The sequence below is a fragment of the Poecile atricapillus genome, chromosome 17, assembly GCF_030490865.1.
Source record: "Poecile atricapillus isolate bPoeAtr1 chromosome 17, bPoeAtr1.hap1, whole genome shotgun sequence".
Classification (NCBI taxonomy): Eukaryota; Metazoa; Chordata; class Aves; order Passeriformes; family Paridae; genus Poecile; species Poecile atricapillus.
The window spans coordinates 5,670,494-5,683,521 of record NC_081265.1 but is presented as its reverse complement, the minus strand read 5'-3'; the positions used below and the strand labels follow the sequence as shown (position 1 = coordinate 5,683,521).

The 13,028-nt window shown below is 38.6% G+C and overlaps 1 protein-coding gene across 4 annotated transcripts in view; it reads right to left on the bottom strand.

The window, feature by feature from the left end:
* SPAG9 (sperm associated antigen 9) overlaps positions 1-13,028 on the bottom strand; it is a 58,303-nt gene that overhangs the window by 25,178 nt on the left and 20,097 nt on the right. For 2 of the 4 annotated variants that reach the window (XM_058852481.1, XM_058852482.1), the window contains exons 4-8: positions 9,154-9,248; positions 4,456-4,609; positions 1,497-1,707; positions 920-1,019; positions 228-349 (exon numbers count right to left, since the gene is read on the bottom strand). In XM_058852481.1, the coding sequence (XP_058708464.1) occupies positions 228-349; positions 920-1,019; positions 1,497-1,707; positions 4,456-4,609; positions 9,154-9,248 (682 nt within the window). Of the gene's footprint in view, positions 1-227; positions 350-919; positions 1,020-1,496; positions 1,708-4,455; positions 4,610-8,320; positions 8,639-9,153; positions 9,249-13,028 lie in introns of those variants that run through there. The other 2 variants (XM_058852483.1, XM_058852484.1) reach the window with 2 other exon arrangements.

The window sequence follows — 13,028 nt, the reverse complement described above, 5'->3', positions numbered from 1 at the left end:
GGGAGAAATGGAGAAGAGTGAAGGAAGTGCCCCAAAAGATTAAGATCATTATACAGAGAGAAAGAACAAACACTTTCTTCTGGTTTTGCATTCCAATGACTACCTTAGGATGCTACTCAAACAATTTCAATGCAAATGAAGCCTAACAATAAATCCAGCAATAATAATTAAGTACTTCCTAAAAAGGAAAATTGCTGTATACAGCATCTTTAAATAACCTTTCTTACCCAGTAAATCTGCACCTTCATCCACATCTCCAATTAGGCCAGAACCAGCAGATGACAGCTCTTCAAAGAGTGACTCTGTGTTACGGTCAAATGCTTTGTTCTTGATGCCTTTGGTGGGAGTGCTGGGCAGAGAATTAAACAAGACATGAAAAGCAGGGAGATAACATTCCCACAACAAAGAAAAGCTTGCTCTGGATTTTTTTACCAGTAGTTCATTTGTTCCCTCAAACAAGCCCCAGAAGTTTTCAGTTGGCTTACAAGTTCTAGATTATATTTTCAAATACTGTTGTGCCATCAAGATCCCAAACTTGAAGCAGTTGCTGATACTGAGCTGGACATTATTTTAATAAATTAAAGCATATCAAGTTTTGGCCTATAAAAATTCAGTTGTGTCAGGGCTTGGTTAGCCCAAATGCCTGAAGAACAGACAGCTCAGCAAAACTGGAAGTCATTTAATATAAAAAGAATGCAAGAGAATTGAATAGTAGGAGGTCAAACTGTTCCTCTGGTCAGAGAAGGGGCTCCTTTCACACAAAGCTCTTACACCCCTAAGATTCACCATACAGGGTAATTTTACCTTTCTCATCAAAAGAATGAAACAAAGACAAGAAAAAGCAAAATTCCCCTACACAGCATCTTTAAATAACCTTCTAAAATTTGTCTTCTTCCTCAAATCACAAAACACAACTTACCTGGAACCCTTATATCCACTGATGTCTTTATCCATATCCAACTCTGGAGTTGAGTCAATGATTGCCTGAACTTCAGATTTTTCTTCATTTTCATTTCCCCCTGGGGCAAAGCAAGTGGTACATGTCCATAAACAGAATCATCATGACATATTAACTACATATAATAGTTCTTGAACCACCAACTTAGGATACTTCTGTTCAAAGACTTATCAAGGTAATTAAATGAAAAGACCCACAGATTTTGATACTCTAGTGCAGACACTGGAATTTCTAGATCTCTTCTGAATTTAACACAAGTCATCCAACAGCAGTTATTTCCTACTATTTCTGCAATTGAAACCATGATGTCCAATACTTCGTGACTTTGTGCCTTTTCTACTGCCAAAGAAATGTCATAAAAAAATTCTGATTCTGAAGAAAAAAGGACTAAAGTCACCAAAAACAACCTCTGACCAATATTTTATACTTAAAATATTGAGTAAAAAAACCCATTTTCATTTGTGGCACAACAAAAGATAATAAGTGATCAAATATGAGGTCCACAGTAACCCTACATTAAGAAGTTGAAGCAGCTCACCAGTGCACACATTTCTTGTCTCTTGAGCTGCCTGTATTTCAATATTCTTGCTTACATCCAGTTTCTCATTTGACATCTCTCTGTCCTTTGCAAGCCCTTCAACATTTTCCTTTTGAGGGGTTTCAGCAGGCAGCACAGGATCATCTGAAGCAGCTGTGGATGCTGGAGTAGTACATTTGGATCCTCCTTGGCTAACATCAGAGAGCTCATCCTAGAATTGCACCATTACCAGTAAAAAATCAACACAAAGTGTTAATAGAAGAGTTGGGCATATAAACTAAATAACAGACAACAAAACCACTGTATTATACTGAAAATTACGCAAATGCAAAGACAGATAAATAAAAAGAATATTTTAAGCCAGTACAGTCATCTTTAGCCTATGGCTGTTTCACTGATGTTAAGGCATTTATAGCTACATAAAAATGCCTTTATTTTTAATAGTAATGTTTGATCTCAGCTGATAATATTAGTCACAACTTTAAGGTACTTTTCCATGAAGTCTTCCAGAAAACAAGCAACATTCTAAGAGTCCTCCTAGCTGCACAATGAACTGCTAAATCCTCCCAAAGCTGATACAAAATTACTGATTCAGAATATACATGGTACCTTAAAAAGCAGCCATTGAAGCACTGATGCAAACATGGATTTAAAAGTTTTATATAAAACTGTAGTAATTCATAGAATCATAATCACAGAATAGTTTCAGCTGGGAAAGACCTTAAAGATCATCTTCTTCCAACCCCCGAGTCTAGTGGTGAGCAGGGACTCTCCACTAGACCATGTTGCTTCAAGCCCTGTCCAAGCTGGCCATGAACATTCCCAGATTTGCAAGCACTTTGCTCAGGTTTTATGCACTTTCCAGCCTGAACTGTGAGCACTGGCTGACACTGGGACTGAGACATGGAACTGTGGTAACTCCTTGTCCAGTTAAGATTTCAGATCGACCAAGGAACATCAGCAAACAGCTCCTCCTCCAAAGCTGATTCTAGTAACAATTTACAGGGACACTGTGTCAAGACCCACAAATATTGCATTAATTATGGACTTAATCCAGATTGAGACCATCACTCAGACAGAGCTGCACCAGGCACTGGGTGGAAGGGCAGAGTGGATTGTGTGTGACACAACCTGAATATACCAACAGCCCATTTTTGGCTCTTCTCTCATCTCCTTCATCCACATTTTACCTCCCATTCATGCCCAGACCTACATCAGATGTCTGGTCTATGACTTCAGCAGCACATTACAGCGAACAACAGCTCACTGCAGAGAGGAAAACAAGTCTGCCTGTTCAGGCCAATAGCTTCTAGCACACACCATTAGAGTAATCTTGTGGAAAATAAAGATGAAACCTGAGGTTGCTGTGTGCAAAAGAAAGGCAGGATGGTAACCCTTTATCAAAAGTTCTTGTAGGGTTTGTCTGGGAATCAGAGGTGAGAGCAAGGCTCCTGGACAAGTCTGTGAAATTCTTTAAAGATAACGTGACTGAACTTGTCCAGAACAAAACAGGTTTAAAATAAAATAGATTTTGCAAAGCACAAATTCACTGCATGCCTTTTTGAGGATGAAATGAAAGTGAATTTTAAGATAAATTTTATTTTAAAAAAAAACACAGAAGAGACCTGCATGTAGATATACACTGTCTCGTTTGTTCTTAGCATAAGATTACTATGAATTTTAACTTACAAATTTCTCCTTTTGGAACTTACTAAGGCAAAATTTTTATTTGTGTGGGGACAGGAAGCAAAATACACGTTTATGTATATCAGCATAAATTTAAAGCTTGCATCCTACAGTAACATCTCCACACTGAATTTGCAAGCCCTAGAAATAAAAAATACAGCACTAATTGCCTATCAGTTACTGACAGTTGCCATTGTTTAATAGTAAACTGCAGAATAACCAATTATTAATATGTGATTTTCTGTCAAAAGTATTCAGAAATACAGACACCTCTAAAGGAATAAAAGAAAAGAAAAAACCACTACCCAAAGGCCTTTTGAATGGGTGAAGTTGAGGGACTGGCTAATGGTTCTTCATACTTGAGTGAGCAGATACAGAAGGGAGGAAGTGGTGCCCCTTACTGAGGGCATCCAGAGCTCACGCAAACAAGGAATAAAACCTCAGCAGAGCTGCTGGCTCTGTTTAGACATTTGAACATCTTTGTATTCCAAGAGCATCCACTAACTGATGCAGCACAAACTGATCACTGACTTTCACACACAAAGCTCAAGGAAAATAGCTTGACAATAGCACAAGGAAAAACGGGGAATAGAATGGTCCTTTCCCTAAGGGAATTTCAAATCACCCCATCTATTTTATATTTCTGACTTTATGGTATCTTTTTAGCTTACTCTTGGAAACCACACAGATTAAACTGTTATGAGTATTTGTTCTAGAACTAAAGAAAAGCAAAAGAAATTTCATTAAGTGACACCAAATTAATCAGAATATCTCAAAGCCTAAACATTTGCAAGTCAGTGCTGTGTTGACTTAGCAAAATTGACTTTTTTGGTTATGTTGCCTGAAAAAACAGAAAAAAGAGTTTAAAAATTCAATAATTAAATCTGAAGGAGTAACTCATCTGCAATGCTGTGCAGGATAAAGCTAATTAGACTGTTCCCACTACCCAGTAACATATCTAGTGTAGAAAAACAAGTTGGAACCTTTAAAGAGGGTCCCACGTCAGAAAGAAAAGACCCACTGCAGAGAATAAAAGGAGAACTAACCTGTATTATCACTCATTGGAAAATGCCCCCAAAACTTTGTTTCTTGTACTAAGAAAGTTCCCTCAAAGCTCACTGGAGTAAGCAATGCACCTGCCTTATACAGAGAGGTTTTAGGGGTCTACCACCTGTCTTTCAATTTGGGTTTGGTTTTTTTTCCATCCTCCCAGAGATCTACCATCTGTTATGGGAGTTTTTCCTGCCACACAAGGCAGCCAGGCTGTGCTCACCTTGAGGCTGGTGTGGGACCGTGGCTGGCTCAGCTCATGGAATTTCCAGTGCTCTGCTGCCGGTGTTTCTGCCGCCTCCCTCTGAGCCTCAGGCGTGAGGAGAGCATCTCCTGCAGGTAATGGGAAGATGCCCAGGGATATTGGACGCTCCTTCCTGTTGGAAAGACAGGCAGGGTTCATCAGCCATCTCAGATGTCCCACAGTTTATTTTCCTGCAGGCCTCTGGAATCAGCAGGGAAGTGGTGTAATTCCACATTCAAACATCCAGACGCTGCTCCATTAAATGCGCAGTGCAGCACACCCACACTGTGCCACAGCACCCAATAATTCCTCGTTTCACAATTGCCAAGTCGATTCCATGGCTTTAAATAGCAGTTATTGATTTATACTGCATCTAATCTGTAGCCAACAGAAGTTTCACAGACATAAAACACCAACAGAAGTGTAAGACAAAAGTGTTTCCCTACTTCAGTTTGAAATTAGTTTTCATTGGCTACTATTAAAAATACCATTTTGCACCTTATTCTCCAAGATACAACCACATAATTTCTACAACAGCAAACAGCTAAATCATCAACTGAAATATCTGCAAAATTGTAAACAGTAAACCTCAAGCAACTCTTCTCAAATCATTGGGTATTTTATTCCTGAAGATCACAGAAATTACATGGATTTGTGTAAGAGAAAAGAAATGGGCCAGGGAATTACCAATGCTACAACTGGCTCTGCTAAAAATTGTGTAGTTTTACCCAAGATCAGTTCAACACTGCTTCACCCTAAAGCTGCACAAAAGCAAAGCAAATTATTTCATCACAAATTTTCACTTTTTCACTCTTTCTATTTCCCTGTGGCAAATAGCATTTGGAAATTTGAAAGGTTTATGTAGTAACCCCAAAAAAGAAACAAAAAATCCCCAGGTCAGTAGTGTGCTCAGTGAACAAGAGGATTCATTCTTCCTGCTAGGAAGAGACAAAAACATTGTGTGCAATGCCATTCATAAGATGCTCTGGCCAGTCCTGAAAAGGAAAAATATCAGCCAGGCTTAGAACTGAGATAAGCAAAGTGTTTGTTTAGGCAGAACAATGTAATGCAGAAAAAAATGACTACAATCAAGTAGCACAGCTTTAAGTATAGTAGAAGATAAAAGTGTGCACAAGTGATGGCATAGTTCTCACATTTTAGCATTATAAAAGGTCAAGTCACAACCAAATGTGCTTTCTTTCACAAGGCCCCTCACAAATTAAACATAACCTAGGCAGAATTGGTATTTGCATACAAAATACATGATAATATATGGCAGGGAGCACTGAAAAGCAAAAGTTAAGCATTTTTGGACATATTTTTGATTTTATTTACTTTGAAGAAAAGTTAGTGAAGAAAGGATTTTATTTACCAATTAATCAGTAAACTCCCATTGGCAAATTTTACATTGTCAAAATCACAATGTTCAAACAGCAAACAATTCTAATTGGCATCAACCTTTCCAGTCCAGGTGTACAAATATGCTCCTTGTCACAAAAACCTTTACACTTAATTCTCATATTGGAGCTATCTCGGCCTTTCAGAAATATTACTCCAAATTAAGTCATTAATTGTGAAGTAGTAGGCAGCAAAGTGAGTAAAGCTAAATCAGTCTGGGTTACAAAATTCAAAAGAGCTGATAATGTTCCAGCATCTGCAACTGCTGGAATGAGAAACCCCGCAGTGGATTCCAAGGATTCCCACTATTGTAACACTCCTGCTTTGCTTTAGATTTCCCATAACTCTCAGGCGTGTGAGGAACAAAAGACAGCCCATTCCATTGGATAAGAAGTGCAGGAACAAAAAGGAGGAAGAAAAGCTCCTCTTCAGTGGCTGACAGAGCTGCATTGTGAGGGGCTTGAACTTAGGCAGAGGCTCCAGCACATTTCCTTATTGCAGGACTTGCTAGAAAGGCAGATGCTTTGCAATCCTCAAGAGAGAGAATATTAAATGGGCACCAAAACAGTTCATACCTGACATTGCTTTTTTTTTTTCCAGATTAGTTTGAAAGAAATTTTATAATAAAACATATTTTGATGTGTTGGAACAGAGGTCACGTGAATTGCAAGGCTGTACAGTAAATGAAGTTTGCAAAAGAGACTAATTTTGGAAATGAAGCTTTATTATGTGAATATCTACATGAAATGAAATAATTGAAATGAGACTGAAGCTATTTCAATTTATTTCACTGCTTGTTGAGCAGAAAGCAAAGAACCTCTTCTGCTTTCCCAGTGCCCAAAAACATACGAAAATGCCACGGTAAGCAGAATGGAAACACGTATTTTAAAGGCTTAAATTATTATTCTGAAGTGATGCACTAAAGCATTTACAGGAACCTTTAAGAACTTTTAGATGTTCAGTTCTAAAATTTGACTAGTGTTACAAAATAGAAACAATTCTTCTACCATCAGATTCCTTCATCCTAGATTTTTATCTCTTTTTTTAAATGAATGAAGATTAAGAAAGTGAATTCTAATTCGTGTAATTCCTAAAGCAAATTAGAAGAGCAGGAAACAGCATAGTTTCCCTAAACCCCTCAAATCCATTAAATACTCCAGGGGACCAAAATCATGTTACAAAAAAAAGAAAAAACAAAAAAAGAAAAAACAAACAAACAATCTATTCCTTAAACCTTAGACTTAAACCTTAGTCTTCTTAGACTCCTAGAACTTAAAAATATCTTATAAGTTACTGAATATGAAGTTCTGTTTTGGTTTTGTTTGGTTTTAGAGTTGGGAAATATTTGTTCTGGGTTTGGGTTTCCCCCCCCTTTTAAACAAACATAGCCTTACTAACTAGATCAATCTATAGGGTTTCAGTCAGAATTTATTTTATTTCTTCGTATTTAAATATTCATTCAAGTTTTTTATCAGCTACTGGTATAAATTGGTATTTCTTTCATCTACTGATTGCCTTTAACCTTTGGAACATTTCTGTGCTGACAGACCCAAGTTAAAAGCAAATTACCATATGAAGTCTACATGCACCGTTAAGGAGGAAAAAGCACATAGCTGTTCAGATAACACTAATTTCCAGCATTTTTCCCATTTAAAATAAAATTTACTATTAAATTTATAACCACAGCTAAAACATGTCAAGTTTTCAGGCCAGAAAGGTGCATTTTAAAACTTTTCCAGCTGTTTTCCATCTGTAATTATAGTATTAAAACATGTCAAGACTACTTTTGGCCACAATATTGTAATGCATTTCTGTCTGCTACTGCTCCAAGCACGTAGGACAAACAGAACATAACCTGGGGGGGGAAGACAGCTGGCAACTTGCCATACAAGTACAGGAACAGAGGAGAGGGTAACATTTGGCTGAACAATAGTGAATAGGCTTTAAGAGCTCTAATGCTTAAATAATGAAAGACTTTTTTTCCCCCACCAACCAATAATCAGATTTTTTGAAAATAACATTATCAATTAATTACTGTGGTCTTAACATCAATTAATTGATCTTACATAAGCCTTTTGATTAAAACAGGTGCAGTTTAACTGTACAAAGCCTCAGACTGCATACATCTATGCTACACAAGATCAGCCAGGTACTTGACAATACACTGAACGTGAGCTTTATCCCTGGCATTAACATTGCAGCTTTTGCAGCAGGTTACAATAAACTGATGTTAAAAGCTTTGCACAAAATAGAGGTACATAAAGTGACCTCAAATAAAAGGCAATGAAAAAAATAGATTATATGTCTGTACATAGACACATTTACAACAAAGCCTGACATTTATATATAATTTACTTCTCTAATTCGTCCCTGTTTGAAGAAAGCAGAACAGAAAAGAGGGGAGCAGCGAGAGAACACAAAGACAGGGTTCAGTGGGTCAGAGTACCTGAGGATCCTTGGGAGGTTCTGCGTCAGAGCTGGCACCCCAGTGGAAATGGAAAAGTGCACGAGCAGCAGAACAGAGAGCGACACCAGGATGGCCGAGTTAATGACCACCGCCCCGCCAACGAAGCCAAACACAAACAGCAGCATGCAGCCCGGATTCATGGCGCTGTGCTGGCATGGTGGAACGCCGGCTCCGAGAAGGCTACGCAGGGGCCAAGGGGGGATCTTTGTAGGCAAAGTCTGTCATTCAGCCGCCACCACAAAAACAATGCCATCAGCAGCAGCAGTGTTCCACTCTTCTGCAGCAGCTCCAGAGCAATGACATCACCGCCCTCCTCCCCCTCGCCGCTCCTCGCAGCATTGATGCGGTAGCGCAGAGGCACAGCCAGCCCAGGAGTGCTTCTCCCTCCTTCCACGAAGGGTTCAGAGGCTCCAAAGCCCCCAGATCTGCATAATCTGTTCCCAGAGAGCCCTGAGGACCAGCAGGGAGCACGCATGCACCTCCAGAGCCCCGCACACAAAGACGCAGCCAGACCTCGGCGGTGCTGGGACAGCCGCTGACATTTTCCCTGCCTGCCCCAACACCAACACTCGAAAAAGCTGAAATTGTTTAAGGCTAATTAATGCATGAAGTAGATCTCAGTGCTTAGCAGCACGACAGCAAAAGCCTCTTTCTATGGATTTCTACGTTGTTCTCTTACCGCATTGCAATCGTACAACAAATCTTTCTGATTCAGCCAAACCGTTGTTGTAGGATTAAAGAACAAAGTCTTGCAAACACAAATGAATGGAATTTTTTCTCATTTCAGAGTGAGAGAGAAATAAATAGCTTACCTAATTCTACTGTGTGTTGTGGATTCTAGCTGATCACCCCCTGTTAGCTGATGAAGTTTGGTTCTTTCCAAGTGCTCCATATAATTGTGTATCATCTGTTTAAAAGGACAGAAACAGCAAGAAATATTTAGTAACACGTACTACAACTGCACAGTTCTTGACCAATATATTCTCCCTCTGTAATGCTAAATAGTAAAAGCATTTAGAGACATTAAAGAAATAAAGAAGCAAAATTATACAGTGTGTAAAACCACAAATCAGAGAAGTCCATAATAAATTAAAAATATTGGACAACTTCCTTGTACCTTCATGCACAGGAAACATCCTGAGGTTAAAGAAAGTGAAAGCAATATTTCAAACATGAGTTTGGAAAAGAAGTACCATGTTCAAATCCATCTTGGAGTCTGAGACCTCTATGTCCAGCAGATATTAGCATTTTTTTATATGATACATAATAGGTACTGTAGGTCTAATCACAAAGTACTGTGAAGGTCAGACAACAGGCTCCTCAAATATTAAACACTCTGAATCTGCAGACTAATAATCAGATTATTTCTGTAGGCAGAAATAGGAGGTCCCCATTTATCCTCCTTTTTTCTTCTAAAATACAAACAAACTTAAGCTTTCTGTATTTTCTACAAGGGAAGTTTGGTTTTAAATTATCTAGGCTGACATCTCATTAAAAGGACAGAATGGGTGTGGATTTTTAGCACCCAAGATGAGCTCTGCTTGCTCTCTCTTTCTCACAAGAGACACAAGACAACATGGTACTCCTGCAGTCATGACTTAAGTCATATAATATGACTTAATCTGTAAGTCATGACTTATTTAATGAGTCCTGACTCCCATGGCCAAAGGATGCTGCTCTCAGCAGGTAACTGATCTAGGACATGCATACAGAACAGGACCAGGTATCACTGCATCATTCCAAGGGCTTCATTTGGACACACATCTCTGAATTTAAAACTGGGTAAGCCTGAGGAGAAGCCTCACGTACAATTTGGTATTTTTAGCACTTCCAACATTCATGTTCACAGATGAATAGGGCTCTAGGAACAATAAAGGAAGAAAAATCACAGGTGTACTGCAGAGGAATTTAATGTAATTTTTTTTCCTGAGACATATTCAGGTCATATCTTAACAGCTTCCTCTAGAAAAAAAAAAAAAACAAACCTATTCTTTAAAACTGTAATTTCTTCTGCTATTCTACAAAGGGTATACAAACACTTCAGAATACTGATATTACCAAGCATTTGTACAACTGGTTTATATCTTTTCTCTTGGGAGCAGCTGCACACATGAGTACTGAACTCAGCAGGATCTGGAAACCTACGTTTACATGTTACTCTCAAAACAGGTTTGATGTATCAAAGTTTGACCTTCAGATGCCACCAATCTCAGCTAGTGCCAGCTTCTCAAATGCTGCTTGTCAGCATTAGCTACATAGGAATAAATATTCTTAGTTTCAATTTTTTCTGATCAAACAAACTGGCTTAAGACATCCTTGACTGATAGATAGTCTGCAAATCAGTAATTCATGTTAAGTGCCGGTTCCATACAGATGTTGGTTTTCCCAGCATTCACCTGAACTAATAAATACAATTCAGACCAGAAAAAAAATATCATGCTATTTTCAGAGAAACATTATATAATGTACTTGGACTGCTGTCAAAAGCTTACAACATTTATCCTCCAATAAAACACAGTGTTTCACCAGACCATCCCATTTATTTTCTGATTGTTAATGCTTGCTTGCACAGAGGCAAACAAAAGAACTGAAAGCTCCACCTTCAACTATCCATACTTGTTTTTTTCCATTTTAACCAAGCAGCCAGAACTACGAGTTTCAATTGTTCCTTTGCACAGTTTTACATAAATTTATTATAATGCAGACAGTTTAGAAATTCCAGGGGAGGGGAGGAACCCCAACAGTGCATAACTTTGAAATGCACATTAGACCATTCTGTATCCTGTTCATGTATTCCCTCATCACAGGAGGAAGATATTGCTGACCTGCCTACAAACACTCTCATTTGCAGCACATCAATTGGTTTCTCAAAGTAAAATATTAAACAGCACAACTGTTGTATTTTCAGCCAGTGAACAGAAAATGAGTTCTAGTACATCTCCAGGGAACTGCTAACATATGGGAAAAAAGAAGAGGGTCAGTAAAACCCACACAACTTTCATATTTTGCAAAGAACATGGTTGTAACCTACTCTCTCCCCTCCTCTGACTCTGTTATTTTGTTTCCTGACATGTCTCATCACATTTATTACTCACAGAGGCTGAAGGGCAGGTCAATTTAAAGGCAGGTTCAATTTATATTGTTCTGCAGCTGAAAATGATGCTGGTAATAAAATAAGCAAATCCATAGATTGCATACTTCAACACAATGCTTATTAGCTATAGGAAGCCAAAAATAAAATGAAAAACAAAATGTGCAGTGCTGCACAGCAATTTCTCCACAGATCCAGACTATATGTGCCTGTGGTGTCCAAAAAATCAGAACAGTGGTACCACCATGTCAAGCACCCACACTCTGCCTCAAGCCAGGGTCCCAAGGATATAAGTTGACAATACTGGAATAGTGTCCACAAGGAAGAGTTCCTCACCCTCCCTCCCCATGGGATGGGGAGCTCCACAGCTGGTGCTGTAGAGTCATAAGAAATGGTGTGTGAATTCCCAACTTCCATAAACCTAATTTGAAGGTTAAAGTAATAAATACTGCAGCTTCTTGGGAAGTAAGCCCACTCTAATTGCTCATCTGCAATAAAACTTTGAAGACTCACTCCAAAACCACTGGGATTTGAACCAGATGACATTCAAAAACCTTTTCAATCTAAATGACCGTCCAGTCTTGGCATATCCATGAAGTTCTGATCCAAAAACGTGTCATGAATTAATGCACTAGAATTCTGAGGGCTCAAAATCTGGTTAGAAGTTCTGCTGCTTTAGATTATTCAGCTGTTGAAATAAAAAGGTTTTAACATTACTGACAATTTAAAAATAGACTTAAATAGATTGAATTGCTCTCCACTCAGCACAATTTTTACTGACATTATGCTGGAGGACAAATGATAAATAATTGACTATGTCTACCCATCTTCAATACAAGCTGCAGTCAATATTTAACCATCCATAAAGTTTCATTATGGACAATTCGCTCTGCTGCCTGTGAAGTCCACAAGTATTTTGAATACAACCAGTTGTCCCAAGGAATACACATCACAAACACAGAGCACTTCAGCATTGTTGTAATTAAATACATTCCTCAATTACATTTAGCTGAGGGGATTAAAGATAAACTTGGAAGAATTACCTTAGCTAAAGCATTTCACAGATCAGGTGTTAACAGTTTTCAGGCACATGTACAAAAACAACTACAACATTCTTCTGAACACATTACAGCATGAACATGAAATCCATTTTCCCTTTGAATGCAATGTCTTTCCACCTCATAAAAATACTCAGATTGGTTTCCTCACATGGCACGTGACAAGTTTTACAACTGCAGAAGTGTTACAAGGTTTATCTACATCTTAAACTTCAGCACTCAGTAGAAGTCAATGAACATCCTGGCACTCATTTCAATTTCCACTCTTACAAATACAACCACTCCCAATGTATACAAGCCTGGCACTTGTTACAAACAAATGTGGATATGCCATGTTGGGGATGTTGTTACCTGCACCTTTGCCTTAACCAGGTTGAGAGCATCTCTTTTATACCTTCCTTGCCCTTTTACTCCTCCTTCCTTTTTGTGTCACTGCTTTAGCTCCCCCGGAAAGGTTTTAGTAATTCTTTGGCTGCCAGACCAGGCTCAGTGCTACAGCTCTTGTTGCTTATCCTGCAGATCCAATCAGGCTGGGCAT